This window comes from Tachypleus tridentatus, chromosome 13 (genome assembly GCF_004210375.1).
Source record: "Tachypleus tridentatus isolate NWPU-2018 chromosome 13, ASM421037v1, whole genome shotgun sequence".
Classification (NCBI taxonomy): domain Eukaryota; kingdom Metazoa; phylum Arthropoda; class Merostomata; order Xiphosura; family Limulidae; genus Tachypleus; species Tachypleus tridentatus.
The window spans coordinates 141,381,253-141,400,635 of NC_134837.1; the positions used below are offsets into that span (position 1 = coordinate 141,381,253).

A 19,383-nucleotide genomic window follows, 5' to 3' on the forward strand; every position below is an offset into this window, starting at 1 on the left:
AGAGGGGAGATAATCTTGATTTCCAGAAGACTAACAATAAACACTAGACGTGTGTGTAGAGAGGGAGATAATCTTGATTTCCAGAAGACTAACAATAAACACTAGACGTGTGTGTAGAGAGAGGGGAGATAATCTTGATTTCCAGAAGACTAACAATAAACACTAGACGTGTGTGTGTAGAGAGGGGGGAGATAATCTTGATTTCCAGAAGACTAACAATAAACACTAGACGTGTGTGTAGAGAGAGGGGAGATAATCTTGATTTCCAGAAGACTAACAATAAACACTAGACGTGTGTGTAGAGAGGGGAGATAATCTTGATTTCCAGAAGACTAACAATAAACACTAGACGTGTGTGTAGAGAGAGGGGAGATAATCTTGATTTCCAGAAGACTAACAATAAACACTAGACGTGTGTGTAGAGAGAGGGGAGATAATCTTGATTTCCAGAAGACTAACAATAAACACTAGACGTGTGTGTAGAGAGAGGAGAGATAATCTTGATTTCCAGAAGACTAACAATAAACACTAGACGTGTGTGTAGAGAGAGGGGAGATAATCTTGATTTCCAGAAGACTAACAATAAACACTAGACGTGTGTGTAGAGAGGGAGATAATCTTGATTTCCAGAAGACTAACAATAAACACTAGACGTGTGTGTAGAGAGAGGGAGATAATCTTGATTTCCAGAAGACTAACAATAAACACTAGACGTGTGTGTAGAGAGGGGAGATAATCTTGATTTCCAGAAGACTAACAATAAACACTAGACGTGTGTGTAGAGAGAGGGAGATAATCTTGATTTCCAGAAGACTAACAATAAACACTAGACGTGTGTGTAGAGAGAGGGAGATAATCTTGATTTCCAGAAGACTAACAATAAACACTAGACGTGTGTGTAGAGAGAGGGAGATAATCTTGATTTCCAGAAGACTAACAATAAACACTAGACGTGTGTGTTGAGAGAGGGAATGTAATCTTGATTTCTAGAAGACTAACAATAAACACTAGACGTGTGTAGAGAGAGGGGGAGATAATTTTGATTTCCAGAAGACTAACAATAAACACTAGACGTGTGTGTAGAGAGAGGGGGAGATAATCTTGATTTCCAGAAGACTAACAATAAACACTAGACGTGTGTGTAGAGAGAGGGGAGATAATCTTGATTTCCAGAAGACTAACAATAAACACTAGACGTGTGTGTAGAGAGGGGAGATAATCTTGATTTCCAGAAGACTAACAATAAACACTAGACGTGTGTGTAGAGAGAGGGAGATAATCTTGATTTCCAGAAGACTAACAATAAACACTAGACGTGTGTGTAGAGAGAGGGGAGAGATAATCTTGATTTCCAGAAGACTAACAATAAACACTAGACGTGTGTGTAGAGAGAGGGGGGATAATCTTGATTTCCAGAAGACTAACAATAAACACTAGACGTGTGTGTAGAGAGAGGGAGATAATCTTGATTTCCAGAAGACTAACAATAAACACTAGACGTGTGTGTAGAGAGAGGGAGATAATCTTGATTTCCAGAAGACTAACAATAAACACTAGACGTGTGTGTAGAGAGAGGGACGAGATAATCTTGATTTCAGAAGACTAACAATAAACACTAGACGTGTGTGTAGAGAGAGGGGAGATAATCTTGATTTCAGAAGACTAACAATAAACACTAGACGTGTGTGTAGAGAGAGGGAGATAATCTTGATTTCCAGAAAACTAACAATAAACACCAGACGAGTGTGTAGAGAGAGGGGGAGATAATCTTGATTTCCAAAAGACTAACAATAAACACTAGACGTGTGTGTAGAGAGGGGGAGATAATCTTGATTTCCAGAAGACTAACAATAAACACTAGACGTGTGTGTTGAGAGAGGGAATGTAATCTTGATTTCCAGAAGACTAACAATAAACACTAGACGTGTGTGTAGAGAGGGAGAGATAATCTTGATTTCCAGAAGACTAACAATAAACACTAGACGTGTGTGTAGAGAGAGGAGGGGATAATCTTGATTTCCAGAAGACTAACAATAAACACTAGACGTGTGTGTAGAGAGAGGGGAGATAATCTTGATTTCCAGAAGACTAACAATAAACACTAGACGTGTGTGTAGAGAGAGGGGAGATAATCTTGATTTCCAGAAGACTAACAATAAACACTAGACGTGTGTGTAGAGAGAGGGGAGATAATCTTGATTTCCAGAAGACTAACAATAAACACTAGACGTGTGTGTGTAGAGAGGGGAGATAATCTTGATTTCCAGAAGACTAACAATAAACACTAGACGTGTGTGTAGAGAGGGGGAGATAATCTTGATTTCCAGAAGACTAACAATAAACACTAGACGTGTGTGTAGAGAGAGGGGGAGATAATCTTGATTTCCAGAAGACTAACAATAAACACTAGACGTGTGTGTAGAGAGAGGGGAGATAATCTTGATTTCCAGAAGACTAACAATAAACACTAGACGTGTGTGTAGAGAGAGGAGATAATCTTGATTTCCAGAAGACTAACAATAAACACTAGACGTGTGTGTAGAGAGAGGGAGATAATCTTGATTTCCAGAAGACTAACAATAAACACTAGACGTGTGTGTAGAGAGAGGGGAGATAATCTTGATTTCCAGAAGACTAACAATAAACACTAGACGTGTGTGTAGAGAGAGGGAGATAATCTTGATTTCCAGAAGACTAACAATAAACACTAGACGTGTGTGTAGAGAGAGGGGAGATAATCTTGATTTCCAGAAGACTAACAATAAACACTAGACGTGTGTGTAGAGAGAGGAGAGATAATCTTGATTTCCAGAAGACTAACAATAAACACTAGACGTGTGTGTAGAGAGAGGGAGATAATCTTGATTTCCAGAAGACTAACAATAAACACTAGACGTGTGTGTAGAGAGAGGGAGATAATCTTGATTTCCAGAAGACTAACAATAAACACTAGACGTGTGTGTAGAGAGAGGGGAGATAATCTTGATTTCCAGAAGACTAACAATAAACACTAGACGTGTGTGTAGAGAGAGGGGAGATAATCTTGATTTCCAGAAGACTAACAATAAACACTAGACGTGTGTGTAGAGAGAGGAGATAATCTTGATTTCCAGAAGACTAACAATAAACACTAGACGTGTGTGTAGAGAGAGGGAGATAATCTTGATTTCCAGAAGACTAACAATAAACACTAGACGTGTGTGTAGAGAGAGGGGAGATAATCTTGATTTCAGAAGACTAACAATAAACACTAGACGTGTGTGTAGAGAGGGGAGATAATCTTGATTTCAGAAGACTAACAATAAACACTAGACGTGTGTGTAGAGAGAGGGAGGGATAATCTTGATTTCCAGAAGACTAACAATAAACACTAGACGTGTGTGTAGAGAGAGGGGAGATAATCTTGATTTCCAGAAGACTAACAATAAACACTAGACGTGTGTGTAGAGAGAGGGGAGATAATCTTGATTTCCAGAAGACTAACAATAAACACTAGACGTGTGTGTAGAGAGAGGAGATAATCTTGATTTCCAGAAGACTAACAATAAACACTAGACGTGTGTGTAGAGAGAGGGGAGATAATCTTGATTTCCAGAAGACTAACAATAAACACTAGACGTGTGTGTAGAGAGAGGGGAGATAATCTTGATTTCCAGAAGACTAACAATAAACACTAGACGTGTGTGTAGAGAGAGGGGAGATAATCTTGATTTCCAGAAGACTAACAATAAACACTAGACGTGTGGAGATAATCTTGATTTCCAGAAGACTAACAATAAACACTAGAGAGAGGGGAGATAATCTTGATTTCCAGAAGACTAACAATAAACACTAGACGTGTGTGTAGAGAGAGGGGAGATAATCTTGATTTCCAGAAGACTAACAATAAACACTAGACGTGTGTGTAGAGAGAGGGGAGATAATCTTGATTTCCAGAAGACTAACAATAAACACTAGACGTGTGTGTAGAGAGAGGGGAGATAATCTTGATTTCCAGAAGACTAACAATAAACACTAGACGTGTGTGTAGAGAGAGGGAGATAATCTTGATTTCCAGAAGACTAACAATAAACACTAGACGTGTGTGTAGAGAGAGGGGAGATAATCTTGATTTCCAGAAGACTAACAATAAACACTAGACGTGTGTGTAGAGAGGGGGAGATAATCTTGATTTCCAGAAGACTAACAATAAACACTAGACGTGTGTGTAGAGAGGAGATAATCTTGATTTCCAGAAGACTAACAATAAACACTAGACGTGTGTGTAGAGAGAGGGAGATAATCTTGATTTCCAGAAGACTAACAATAAACACTAGACGTGTGTGTAGAGAGAGGGAGATAATCTTGATTTCCAGAAGACTAACAATAAACACTAGACGTGTGTGTAGAGAGAGGGATTTCAGAGATAATCTTGATTTCCAGAAGACTAACAATAAACACTAGACGTGTGTGTAGAGAGGGGAGATAATCTTGATTTCCAGAAGACTAACAATAAACACTAGACGTGTGTGTAGAGAGAGGGGAGATAATCTTGATTTCCAGAAGACTAACAATAAACACTAGACGTGTGTGTAGAGAGAGGGGAGATAATCTTGATTTCCAGAAGACTAACAATAAACACTAGACGTGTGTGTAGAGAGAAGAGATAATCTTGATTTCCAGAAGACTAACAATAAACACTAGACGTGTGTGTAGAGAGAGGGGAGATAATCTTGATTTCCAGAAGACTAACAATAAACACTAGACGTGTGTGTAGAGAGAGGGAGATAATCTTGATTTCCAGAAGACTAACAATAAACACTAGACGTGTGTGTAGAGAGAGGGGGAGATAATCTTGATTTCCAGAAGACTAACAATAAACACTAGACGTGTGTGTAGAGAGAGGGGAGATAATCTTGATTTCAGAAGACTAACAATAAACACTAGACGTGTGTGTTGAGAGAGGGAATGTAATCTTGATTTCTAGAAGACTAACAATAAACACTAGACGTGTGTAGAGAGAGGGGGAGATAATTTTGATTTCCAGAAGACTAACAATAAACACTAGACGTGTGTGTAGAGAGAGGGGAGATAATCTTGATTTCAGAAGACTAACAATAAACACTAGACGTGTGTGTAGAGAGGGGAGATAATCTTGATTTCAGAAGACTAACAATAAACACTAGACGTGTGTGTGTAGAGAGGGGAGATAATCTTGATTTCCAGAAGACTAACAATAAACACTAGACGTGTGTGTAGAGAGAGGGAGAGATAATCTTGATTTCCAGACTAACAATAAACACTAGACTGTGTGTAACTTGATTTCCAGAAGACTAACAATAAACACTAGACGTGTGTGTAGAGAGAGGGGAGATAATCTTGATTTCCAGAAGACTAACAATAAACACTAGACGTGTGTGTAGAGAGAGGGGAGATAATCTTGATTTCCAGAAGACTAACAATAAACACTAGACGTGTGTGTAGAGAGAGGAGATAATCTTGATTTCCAGAAGACTAACAATAAACACTAGACGTGTGTGTGTGAGAGAGGGAGATAATCTTGATTTCCAGAAGACTAACAATAAACACTAGACGTGTGTGTAGAGAGAGGAGGATAATCTTGATTTCAGAAGACTAACAATAAACACTAGACGTGTGTGTAGAGAGAGGGAGATAATCTTGATTTCCAGAAGACTAACAATAAACACTAGACGTGTGTGTAGAGAGAGGGAGATAATCTTGATTTCCAGAAGACTAACAATAAACACTAGACGTGTGTGTAGAGAGAGGGGGAGATAATCTTGATTTCCAGAAGACTAACAATAAACACTAGACGTGTGTGTAGAGAGAGGGGAGATAATCTTGATTTCCAGAAGACTAACAATAAACACTAGACGTGTGTGTAGAGAGAGGGAGATAATCTTGATTTCCAGAAGACTAACAATAAACACTAGACGTGTGTGTTGAGAGAGGGGAGGTAATCTTGATTTCCAGAAGACTAACAATAAACACTAGACGTGTGTGTAGAGAGGGAGAGATAATCTTGATTTCCAGAAGACTAACAATAAACACTAGACGTGTGTGTAGAGAGAGGAGGGGATAATCTTGATTTCCAGAAGACTAACAATAAACACTAGACGTGTGTGTAGAGAGGGGAGATAATCTTGATTTCCAGAAGACTAACAATAAACACTAGACGTGTGTGTAGAGAGAGGGAGATAATCTTGATTTCCAGAAGACTAACAATAAACACTAGACGTGTGTGTAGAGAGAGGGGAGATAATCTTGATTTCCAGAAGACTAACAATAAACACTAGACGTGTGTGTAGAGAGAGGGAGATAATCTTGATTTCCAGAAGACTAACAATAAACACTAGACGTGTGTGTAGAGAGAGGGGAGATAATCTTGATTTCCAGAAGACTAACAATAAACACTAGACGTGTGTGTAGAGAGAGGGAGATAATCTTGATTTCCAGAAGACTAACAATAAACACTAGACGTGTGTGTAGAGAGAGGAGAGATAATCTTGATTTCCAGAAGACTAACAATAAACACTAGACGTGTGTGTAGAGAGAGGGGAGATAATCTTGATTTCCAGAAGACTAACAATAAACACTAGACGTGTGTGTAGAGAGAGGGAGATAATCTTGATTTCCAGAAGACTAACAATAAACACTAGACGTGTGTGTAGAGAGGGGAGATAATCTTGATTTCCAGAAGACTAACAATAAACACTAGACGTGTGTGTAGAGAGAGGGGAGATAATCTTGATTTCAGAAGACTAACAATAAACACTAGACGTGTGTGTAGAGAGAGGGAGATAATCTTGATTTCCAGAAGACTAACAATAAACACTAGACGTGTGTGTAGAGAGGGGAGATAATCTTGATTTCCAGAAGACTAACAATAAACACTAGACGTGTGTGTAGAGAGAGGGGAGATAATCTTGATTTCCAGAAGACTAACAATAAACACTAGACGTGTGTGTAGAGAGAGGGAGATAATCTTGATTTCCAGAAGACTAACAATAAACACTAGACGTGTGTGTAGAGAGGGGAGATAATCTTGATTTCCAGAAGACTAACAATAAACACTAGACGTGTGTGTAGAGAGAGGGGAGATAATCTTGATTTCCAGAAGACTAACAATAAACACTAGACGTGTGTGTGAGAGAGGGGAGATAATCTTGATTTCCAGAAGACTAACAATAAACACTAGACGTGTGTAGAGAGAGAGGAGATAATCTTGATTTCCAGAAGACTAACAATAAACACTAGACGTGTGTGTAGAGAGGGGGGAGATAATCTTGATTTCCAGAAGACTAACAATAAACACTAGACGTGTGTGTAGAGAGAGGGGAGATAATCTTGATTTCCAGAAGACTAACAATAAACACTAGACGTGTGTGTAGAGAGGGGAGATAATCTTGATTTCCAGAAGACTAACAATAAACACTAGACGTGTGTGTAGAGAGAGGGGAGATAATCTTGATTTCAGAAGACTAACAATAAACACTAGACGTGTGTGTAGAGAGAGGGGAGATAATCTTGATTTCCAGAAGACTAACAATAAACACTAGACGTGTGTGTAGAGAGAGAGAGATAATCTTGATTTCCAGAAGACTAACAATAAACACTAGACGTGTGTGTAGAGAGAGGGGAGATAATCTTGATTTCCAGAAGACTAACAATAAACACTAGACGTGTGTGTAGAGATAGGGGGAGATAATCTTGATTTCCAGAAGACTAACAATAAACACTAGACGTGTGTGTAGAGAGAGGGGGAGATAATCTTGATTTCAGAAGACTAACAATAAACACTAGACGTGTGTGTAGAGAGAGGGGGATAATCTTGATTTCCAGAAGACTAACAATAAACACTAGACGTGTGTGTAGAGAGGGGAGATAATCTTGATTTCAGAAGACTAACAATAAACACTAGACGTGTGTGTAGAGAGAGGGGAGATAATCTTGATTTCCAGAAGACTAACAATAAACACTAGACGTGTGTGTAGAGAGGGAGATAATCTTGATTTCAGAAGACTAACAATAAACACTAGACGTGTGTGTAGAGAGAGGAGAGATAATCTTGATTTCCAGAAGACTAACAATAAACACTAGACGTGTGTGTAGAGAGAGGGGGAGATAATCTTGATTTCCAGAAGACTAACAATAAACACTAGACGTGTGTGTAGAGAGAGGGGAGATAATCTTGATTTCCAGAAGACTAACAATAAACACTAGACGTGTGTGTAGAGAGAGGGGGAGATAATCTTGATTTCCAGAAGACTAACAATAAACACTAGACGTGTGTGTAGAGAGAGGGGAGATAATCTTGATTTCCAGAAGACTAACAATAAACACTAGACGTGTGTGTAGAGAGAGGGGAGATAATCTTGATTTCCAGAAGACTAACAATAAACACTAGACGTGTGTGTAGAGAGAGGGGAGATAATCTTGATTTCCAGAAGACTAACAATAAACACTAGACGTGTGTGTAGAGAGAGGGAGATAATCTTGATTTCCAGAAGACTAACAATAAACACTAGACGTGTGTGTAGAGAGGGGGAGATAATCTTGATTTCCAGAAGACTAACAATAAACACTAGACGTGTGTGTAGAGAGAGGGGAGATAATCTTGATTTCCAGAAGACTAACAATAAACACTAGACGTGTGTGTAGAGAGAGGGGAGATAATCTTGATTTCCAGAAGACTAACAATAAACACTAGACGTGTGTGTAGAGAGAGGGAGATAATCTTGATTTCAGAAGACTAACAATAAACACTAGACGTGTGTGTAGAGAGAGGAGATAATCTTGATTTCCAGAAGACTAACAATAAACACTAGACGTGTGTGTAGAGAGAGGGGAGATAATCTTGATTTCAGAAGACTAACAATAAACACTAGACGTGTGTGTAGAGAGAGGAGATAATCTTGATTTCCAGAAGACTAACAATAAACACTAGACGTGTGTGTAGAGAGAGGGGAGATAATCTTGATTTCCAGAAGACTAACAATAAACACTAGACGTGTGTGTAGAGAGGGAGATAATCTTGATTTCAGAAGACTAACAATAAACACTAGACGTGTGTGTAGAGAGAGGGGAGATAATCTTGATTTCCAGAAGACTAACAATAAACACTAGACGTGTGTGTAGAGAGGGAAGATAATCTTGATTTCCAGAAGACTAACAATAAACACTAGACGTGTGTGTAGAGAGGGGGAGATAATCTTGATTTCCAGAAGACTAACAATAAACACTAGACGTGTGTGTAGAGAGGGGAGATAATCTTGATTTCCAGAAGACTAACAATAAACACTAGACGTGTGTGTAGAGAGAGGGGAGATAATCTTGATTTCCAGAAGACTAACAATAAACACTAGACGTGTGTGTAGAGAGAGGGGAGATAATCTTGATTTCCAGAAGACTAACAATAAACACTAGACGTGTGTGTAGAGAGAGAGAGATAATCTTGATTTCCAGAAGACTAACAATAAACACTAGACGTGTGTGTAGAGAGAGGGAGATAATCTTGATTTCCAGAAGACTAACAATAAACACTAGACGTGTGTGTAGAGAGGGGGAGATAATCTTGATTTCCAGAAGACTAACAATAAACACTAGACGTGTGTGTAGAGAGAGGGGGGAGATAATCTTGATTTCCAGAAGACTAACAATAAACACTAGACGTGTGTGAGAGAGGGGAGATAATCTTGATTTCCAGAAGACTAACAATAAACACTAGACGTGTGTGTAGAGAGAGGGGAGATAATCTTGATTTCCAGAAGACTAACAATAAACACTAGACGTGTGTGTAGAGAGAGGGCGAGATAATCTTGATTTCCAGAAGACTAACAATAAACACTAGACGTGTGTGTAGAGAGAGGGAGATAATCTTGATTTCCAGAAGACTAACAATAAACACTAGACGTGTGTGTAGAGAGAGGGGAGATAATCTTGATTTCCAGAAGACTAACAATAAACACTAGACGTGTGTGTAGAGAGAGGGAGAGATAATCTTGATTTCCAGAAGACTAACAATAAACACTAGACGTGTGTGTAGAGAGAGGGGAGATAATCTTGATTTCCAGAAGACTAACAATAAACACTAGACGTGTGTGTAGAGAGAGGGAGATAATCTTGATTTCCAGAAGACTAACAATAAACACTAGACGTGTGTGTAGAGAGATGGGGAAGATAATCTTGATTTCCAGAAGACTAACAATAAACACTAGACGTGTGTGTAGAGAGAGGGGAGATAATCTTGATTTCCAGAAGACTAACAATAAACACTAGACGTGTGTGTAGAGAGAGGGTGGGATAATCTTGATTTCCAGAAGACTAACAATAAACACTAGACGTGTGTGTAGAGAGAGGGGAGATAATCTTGATTTCCAGAAGACTAACAATAAACACTAGACGTGTGTGTAGAGAGAGGGGAGATAATCTTGATTTCCAGAAGACTAACAATAAACACTAGACGTGTGTGTAGAGAGAGGGAGATAATCTTGATTTCCAGAAGACTAACAATAAACACTAGACGTGTGTGTAGAGAGAGGGGAGATAATCTTGATTTCAGAAGACTAACAATAAACACTAGACGTGTGTGTAGAGAGAGGGAGATAATCTTGATTTCCAGAAGACTAACAATAAACACTAGACGACGTGTGTGTAGAGAGAGGGGAGATAATCTTGATTTCCAGAAGACTAACAATAAACACTAGACGTGTGTGTGTAGAGAGAGGGAGATAATCTTGATTTCCAGAATACTAACAATAAACACTAGACGTGTGTGTAGAGAGAGGGAGATAATCTTGATTTCCAGAAGACTAACAATAAACACTAGACGTGTGTGTAGAGAGAGGGGAGATAATCTTGATTTCCAGAAGACTAACAATAAACACTAGACGTGTGTGTAGAGAGAGGGAGATAATCTTGATTTCAGAAGACTAACAATAAACACTAGACGTGTGTGTAGAGAGAGGGGAGATAATCTTGATTTCCAGAAAACTAACAATAAACACCAGACGTGTGTGTAGAGAGAGGGGGAGATAATCTTGATTTCCAGAAGACTAACAATAAACACTAGACGTGTGTGTAGAGAGGGGGAGATAATCTTGATTTCCAGAAGACTAACAATAAACACTAGACGTGTGTGTAGAGAGAGGGAGAGATAATCTTGATTTCCAAAAGACTAACAATAAACACTAGACGTGTGGGTAGAGAGAGGGTGGGATAATCTTGATTTCCAGAAGACTAACAATAAACACTAGACGTGTGTGTACAGGGAGGGGGAGATAATCTTGATTTCCAGAAGACTAACAATAAACACTAGACATGTGTGTAGAGAGAGGGGGAGATAATCATGATTTCCAGAAGACTAACAATAAACACGAGACGTGTGTGTAGAGAGAGGGGGAGATAATCTTGATTTCCAGAAGACTAAAAATAAACACTAGACTTGTGTATAGAGAGAGGGTGGGATAATCTTGATTTCCAGAAGACTAACAATAAACACTAGACGTGTGTGTAGAGAGAGGGAGATAATCTTGATTTCAGAAGACTAACAATAAACACTAGACGTGTGTGTAGAGAGAGGGAGATAATCTTGATTTCCAGAAGACTAACAATAAACACTAGACGTGTGTGTAGAGAGAGGGAGAGATAATCTTGATTTCCAGAAGACTAACAATAAACACTAGACGTGTGTGTAGAGAGGGGTGTAGATAATCTTGATTTCCAGAAGACTAACAATAAACACTAGACGTGTGTGTAGAGAGAGAGGAGAGATAATCTTGATTTCCAGAAGACTAACAATAAACACTAGACGTGTGTGTAGAGAGAGGGAGATAATCTTGATTTCCAGAAGACTAACAATAAACACTAGACGTGTGTGTAGAGAGAGGGGAGATAATCTTGATTTCCGGAAGACTAACAATAAACACTAGACGTGTGTGTAGAGAGAGGGAGATAATCTTGATTTCCAGAAGACTAACAATAAACACTAGACGTGTGTGTGGAGAGAGGGGAGATAATCTTGATTTCAGAAGACTAACAATAAACACTAGACGTGTGTGTAGAGAGAGGGGAGATAATCTTGATTTCCATCCTCTCATGGTTTAGCTGGAAGTCTCACAACTTAAAAGATAAAATTCGGGTTTTGATACCAGCGATGAACACTGTGTAGCTTTGTACACAATAACATACAAAATATTAAAATACATGGGATAATAGCTTTACTTTATCACAACTGACAAAACTGAAATATTCAGCCTTTTCAAATATGTTTTAAATAATAAGATAAATTCAATAAATAAATGAATTATTTGTCTTTCTTAATAATTTAACTGATAAAATTTCAATGAACTTTACAAACACAATTTAAATTCTCTGTAAAATATCACGTGACCCATAATGTGTTTTTAATAATAAATATATTATATGACTGAATATCAAAACGTATAAACCTGATTTTGAAGGATTGAATGCATTGATGCACTGGTGCTCTTTGTTTCTTAATATAACTTAATATATAAACCAACAGATAAAAGTCAAACATGAAATTTGATCAATTTCAACGTAGAATAAGAAATAACGTTTTCATTTTAAAATGTTAAGAAAGTTGAAAGTGCACCTCGCAGAAAAACTAATTAAAAAATTACCCAAAATTTCTCGACTTATTTAAAATATCGAAAATCTAATCTTGATTAATGTATCTGTTGTGATTATTTGTGTGTTTTAAATAGTCGTGAAAAACCTGAAATACAGTTTACTAGTGTATAACTGGTACAACAATTCTTTTAAAATCGTCACATAACCATAACTTGAACTTGACTACTTTAGCAAATAAAATGACTTGTAGGGGTATTTATTTAGGTTTATAATTATTTTAGGAGAATAAATAGTAAAGTTTACTTCGTGTACTTAACTCAACTGAACAAAGTCTCGATAAATGATGAAATGCATATAAACAAGTAAACATATTTAGTTGTATCTTAATCGCGAGTGAAAGTTCAGTAATTGTGGGTTAATTTAGGTAACTGTATTTTATTGAAAATTTCAAGATCAAAAGTACGTTGATAAAATGTTTTTTTAAATTAAGTATAATGTTAGCACCAGGTATCTTACGTTTGAAAAGGTTTCTACCCAACACTTTATCAGTTATATGTTTCGTTTGATGTTGACATTTAAATCCGCTTACCTTAAGACAACTTAAGTCATGAGGGGAGGTGAAAAGTAATCCTTTAGGCTTTCACATACACTGTCAAGGGACATTTCTTTTGACTGACCATTACCGCAAGGTTGTCTTTCAAGAATGCTCGTAGCCCCGGGTGCAACTGGAACATATCCACCCATGTCCGTTGAATATTTTACCAGGTACGGAAGAGCAAAAGCTCCACTCATACTAGGACTGACCACCACAGAACGTATCAAGTTCAAGGCTTTAACCACGTCGTTAATGAACTCGCCGCGGTCTGAGATGCGTGCCCTCTCCTGTTTACCAAAGCCTGTTACAAAATATTCAAACATAAATGTGCAGTAAATAATATATATACAAACAAAGATCGCGCCGCGTAGACTGCAGGTTAAAGGTCACCAGGATTAAACTTTTGCATAACACATTTATGTCGAAAATAAGAAATACAATTGTAGATTTACACAATTGATAGATTATTAAACATGATCGTTTAAAAACGTTCAATTCCCAAAAATAAAACATGCTAATTAATTACACACTTAACATGATAGCCTATTTCACTGCACAAGAGATACACAACTGTGTTTTAAACCCTATTCACAACTGGTCAGGGTCCAAAATGGCCAGGTGGTTGAGGCAACTTGACTCGCATCTGAGGGTCGCAGTTTAAATCCCGTCACACCTAACATGCTCGCCCATTCAGCCGTAAATCAATATTTATTGGTAAAGGAGTAGACCAAGAGTTGGCGGTGGGTTATGTTAACTATCTACATTTCCTCTAGTCTTACACTGCTAAATTAGGGACGGCTAGCTTAGATAGCCCTCGTGTAGCCTTTGTGAAAAATTTAAAAACAAACACATAATTTAATTTATGATAAAGGTATTGACTACCTATCTCTTCATTCAGTGATGAACTGACACCTATATCCAAATATTGTAATGTTAAATTAGCAATGAACTGGAGTCTATATCAAAATATTGTAATATTAAGTTAGTAATGAACTGACACCTACCTCTAAATGTTGTGATGTTATGTTAGTAATGAACAAAAAGCCCACCAGGTACATCCATTGCCACAGTCCGGTGGCCCATTGCAGCCAACACTTGTATTGCCCAGGTCCAGCCAGGTTTTGGAAGTAAACGCTGCTCCGTGCAGTAGAAGGATGGAGATGTGGAAATTGGAAGTGTCCCTAGGTAAAGCTTCACGGTAGAAAACTTTGACATTCTGGTTACAGTTATGAAAAAAACATGATTACAAAAAATAAAACAATAACGGAATATTAACCACAAACACGTTTCGTTTTTTTCTTTTTCAGAAAATCGTAACAAATCGTCAAATTGATTACCAACTACTGTTTTCCTTAAATATAACCCATCTATCTATATAAATTACATACTATGCATATATATATATACGGTGGTTTATAATTTCTAACAATATTTTAGTGGTTCTAACAAATGTGAAACTTGAGGCAAAATGTTACTTCTAAAAACATTTTCAGGTTCAACTTGAACCCGAAATAAAAATAACTGTGTGAATAATGTATTAATTTATACACACTGACAATTAGTTTCTAAGTAACAACAGGTCTATAGAAATTGACAAGTAAAGTTGTAACTTCCAAGTAACAAAAGAAATTCATATGTCACGAAATGTATTACACGTAGCTATCCACGCAGTAATGAATGATGAGTCAACATAATATACTCTTCAAAACAAGAAACGCAAAAGGGATATTTTGTTATTTTAAAGAGAAATATATGTAATAACGTTAAAGCTCTCAGTATATGATGTTACACGTGTTAAGGCACTGATTGTCAGACCAAAATGACAATAAAAAAGTTGTGCACTTTGAAAACGGAGGAAAACATCGGATTTTTCGCCAAAACGCATGCGTGTCCAATAAATTTGTTTGAGAGATCTGCATGTTCTGCAAGTGCAACATGTGCAAAATCCCTATAAAAGTTACGGGTTTTCGGTTTCCATAGCTCAGTGTTAAGCCACCGACACGCAATACAGTTACGCCAAGACTGACTGAAGCACAACGCAACAACGCCATTGTTGTCAGAGCTGTGAATGTCCACCAAGCACCATCACAAGGCTATGGAATCGTCACCAACAACATGGATCAACTCGTGATCATTCACGATCTGGCAGACCTCGTGTGACCACGCCCGCACAAGATCGCAACATCCGGTTACGTCACCTTCGAGATAGGACCACTACTGCGACGTCTACTGCCTCAACCATACCAGGACTGCGTAGGATTTCTGATCAGACCGTACGCAACCGTCTACGAGATGCAGGAATCCGACCTCGATGTCCAGTCAGAGGCGTCATCCTCACCCAGCAACATCGTCAAGCACGGCTGCAGTGGACTCGGGCACATCGGGTATGGCCTCATCGACGATGGAGGCATGTTTGGTTCAGCGATGAATCACGTTTTATGCTTCGTAGGCAGGTTGTTGGAAGGACCTGTGTTTACCGTCGCCGAGGTGAACGTTTTGCAGCAAACTGTGTGCAGGATGTTGACAGATTTGGTGGTGGCAGCGTCATGATGTGGGCTGCCATCGCCTACAATGCCAGAACAAACCTTTTGCACATTCGAGGGAATGTTACGGCTCAACGATACGTCGACGAGATTCTTAGGCCCCATGTGCAGCCATCATGGTGAACGTCAACGACGTTTTCAACATGACAACGCCCGTCCTCACACAGCCCGACTCACCACTGTTTTCTTGAGACACCACAACATCAACGTTCTTCCCTGGCCCTCCAGATCACCAGATTTAAACCCCATCGAACATCTTTGGGACGAGTTGGGCCAACGTCTGCGACGGCGACAACCCTGAACCGCAGACTCTACCTCAGCTTGCAGCAGCTTTGCAGGCTGAGTGGACAGCTCATTCCACAGGATGTGATTCGTCATCTCATCGCTTCCATGGGCAGGAGATGCCAAGCAGGTATTGATGCTCAGAGGGGGCATACTCGTTATTGACGTTGAGTGACGTTAAACTTCACCTAGTGAGCGTGGACTACGCCTTTGCAGACTTTGGATGTTCAGCAGTGAATGTGCAAAGTTTCACACATATCATACAGAACTACCCGGAATAAACTTGTTAACAATTTGTCTCATATTTTGCCTTTTGCGTTTCTTTTTTTGAAGAGTATATATTCGTACACAAAATACAATACTCACTTAGACGTTCAGGTTTAATTCAGTTTTCAATTCACACAATAAAAATAAATAAATGTTATGTTTCAAATTATTTTATTAAAGAGTTTATTTGTTTGAAGTGAAGACCAAAGTTCAATCAGCTGTGTGTGTTCTGTTCACTACGGGTGTTGAAACCTGGTTTGTGACGTTGTGAGTCCGCAGAGGTACCGCTGTGTCATAAAAGTACAAAATGTAAAGATCTATAATTTATTTTGACTTGCCAATGAGCGTATGTTACCGAGCACAAAAAAAAAAAAAAAATCTGTGTGAATTATATTTGTTACAAAATTGTTTATAGTAGCTCAGGAAAGTCTTTGAACGGAAATATAAAACTGAGAAACATACACAGTTGGATTGGTGTAGGTAATAACAAAACTATGAAAAGGTCATGGAAAAGGTCAAACATTGAAGAGGGTGTAGATGAATAGGTGAGTAAGAAGACAGACATTCTCAATGAAACATCACTAAACTATAAAAGAATATAAATATGGCAGATTATTCAAATAGGCTGCACTAAAATAATAGGAAAAAACACTGGTAAGTCAGCTTATTGGTGATTTTTGTTTGGGACGTGGGAAACACATAAAACGTAATTTCCAATGAGAATAACGTAACTTTAGAAAAATGTTTACATATGTTACATTCTAGTAATAAATAATTCCACAAGAGCAGAAAACATGGAATCAACATCTTTCACTTTTTCAGCATATTTCCTATTATTGTCGGCAATTGGAGACGTTTTTGAAACTCCTATAGCTTTGTTGTGACGAATGTGGGTTTTTAATTAAAACTACAAAATACACTTTTGATTTGAGGGATGTCACTGACTCTCCATCCGTTTTGTCAAGAGAAAGTACCAATCTTTAGTAACAAGATAAAGAAATGTTGTATTGTAAAATTGTACAAGTTTGGAATCAGGACAATAGAATATCGCTTCAGGAACCACAAAGAGATACAAATATAGGGAAGATTTGTATTCAATGCAAATGATAACCAACAATGTTTAGCTTTATAAAAATATCGTTGAGAACACGTAAAATTGGCTATGCATGAGGTTAACAACCTACAATCCTTCATACAATAAATCTTGAAATGAGGTATAGTTTTCTTCTAATGACGAATAACGTGTAGAAATTCAACTGAAGAGAATACTTAAGCAGAGGTTAGGACTATGAAGATGAGTTGTCTGGAAATGATAGAAGTCTAAAGATGGCAGTACTCCTCCACAGTGGACTGTTCCTGTTATTAACAATGTAAAAACAAACCATTCTTAACAGGCCTGCTTTACTCCCAAATGAAAAAACAAAATATTGCCACATCAAATCTCTGAAACCTGTTACAAGAACTTTCACAGTTTTTTGCAAGGTGCAGAATCAGAGGTACTTTTCAAAGAACCTCCTTCTTTGATGATCACAGCAGTGAGTCTGCAAGTCTACTGGCTAAAGCCAGATTTCGATATTCGTGATGGGCATTGTAGAGATAGCCACTTGTATATCTTTATGCTTAAGAACAATCAAAATAATTTGAAATCGTATGCAAAAATTAAAATTGCAGTGCAATATCATTGTGCTATTAGAAGTATGAATGGTAAGAACGCAATGTCGGATCTCTTGAAATATCCAAATGAGAACAATTTAAGAAGATTGTATAGTTATATATAAAAATATAAGTTATTGAATAATTTTCTCAAGCCTGAATAAACTTTAAATAATCTGTAAAAATAAAGCACAACTAATAAAGTCCCTGTGACTGTCACTACGTTCGTTTAATCTTCTGTAGTTTTATGAAATTTATTTGGCTCTATATAATTTTAATTAAATTGACTGAATGTAGAAATAGGTGTATGGTTACAGTTCGTAGGTGTTATGACTGAAATGTTAATAAATTGCATCCTTCCACATATAATATATCTTTAAATATTATGACAAGGAACAAACGTTTTTCGACCCGGCATGGTCGAAATACGTTGGTTTGTTTGTTTTTGGAATTTCGCACAAAGCTACTCGAGGGCTATCTGTGCTAGCCGTCCCTAATTTAGCAGTGTAAGACTAGAGGGGAAGGCAGCCTAGTCATCACCACCCACCGCCAACTCTTGGGCTACTCTTTTACCAACGAATAGTGGGATTGACTGTCACATTATAACGCCCCCACGGCTGGGAGGGGCGAGCATGTTTGGCGCGACTCGGGCGCGAACCCGCGACCCTCAGATAACGAAGCGCACGCCTTAACGCGCTAGGCCATGCCAGGCCTCTATACGTTGGTAAAAGAGTAGCTCAAGAGTTGGCGGCGGGTGGTGATGACTAGCTGCCTTCCCTCTAGTCATACACTGCTAAATTATGGTCGGCTAGCGCGGATAACCCTCCTGTAGCTTTGAGCGAAATCCAAAACAGACCAAACCTATCCAGAATTTTGCATAAGAGAAATCGGAAGAAAATTATAAATCAGATTCACTGATCATAATAATGAAAAACTCTTCCATGTTTTCCACCTTTGTAACTCAAAAATCCACAGTATATCCACAAAAACAGTGTAATTTTAAACAAAGAACCAAATAACGATAAACAAAGAGCGAAGGAAGCTATTTTAATTGAACAAAACAACCCCGCCCAAAAACCAACACCCAGGGTACAAAGATACCTGTACCATGTTGTGAAGCAATCTCCAGTCATGTGACTTCTTTATTCTTTAGTGTGTGTATTACTGTGTCAAAACTACTTGTACCTGATAATGAAATAATCAGGTCGAAACAGTGTGCATTTATAATAAAGTTTTATTCGTTACTAAATCAAACTGTTTCCAGTTTATTCGAATATATCTTTATTCGAAGATCCCTGATGAACAAAATTCCACCTTTTGAAATCATTTAGGCTACAGGGCTTCAATTTTTTTATTTTTTATTTTATTTATTTATGTTTTCTTAACATCATGAATGTATTCAGGTATATCCATAAATCTTTACTCTAATTGTCCTTGCAGTAAACGAAA

The 19,383-nt window shown here is 38.0% G+C and overlaps 1 protein-coding gene across 1 annotated transcript; it reads right to left on the reverse strand.

Annotated features, from left to right (window-relative positions):
* Positions 1–13,194: 13,194 nt before the first annotated feature.
* On the reverse strand, positions 13,195–14,272 carry LOC143236316 (putative protein-lysine deacylase ABHD14B). Its single transcript, XM_076474592.1, has 2 exons — positions 14,239–14,272; positions 13,195–13,490 (listed from the first exon to the last, which is right to left on the reverse strand). The coding sequence occupies exons 1-2, from the start codon at positions 14,270–14,272 to the stop codon at positions 13,195–13,197; spliced, it is 330 nt and encodes a 109-aa protein (XP_076330707.1).
* Positions 14,273–19,383: the final 5,111 nt, after the last annotated feature.

Excerpts from the sequence above, each read along its gene's own strand:
- LOC143236316 (XM_076474592.1), bottom strand. The coding sequence starts at position 14,272 with ATGGGCCACCGGACTGTGGCAATGGATGTACCTG. Across the intron at positions 13,491-14,238 it reads TGTGGCAATGGATGTACCTG|GCTTTGGTAAACAGGAGAGG; the intron begins GTGGGCTTTTTG and ends ATTTTGTAACAG.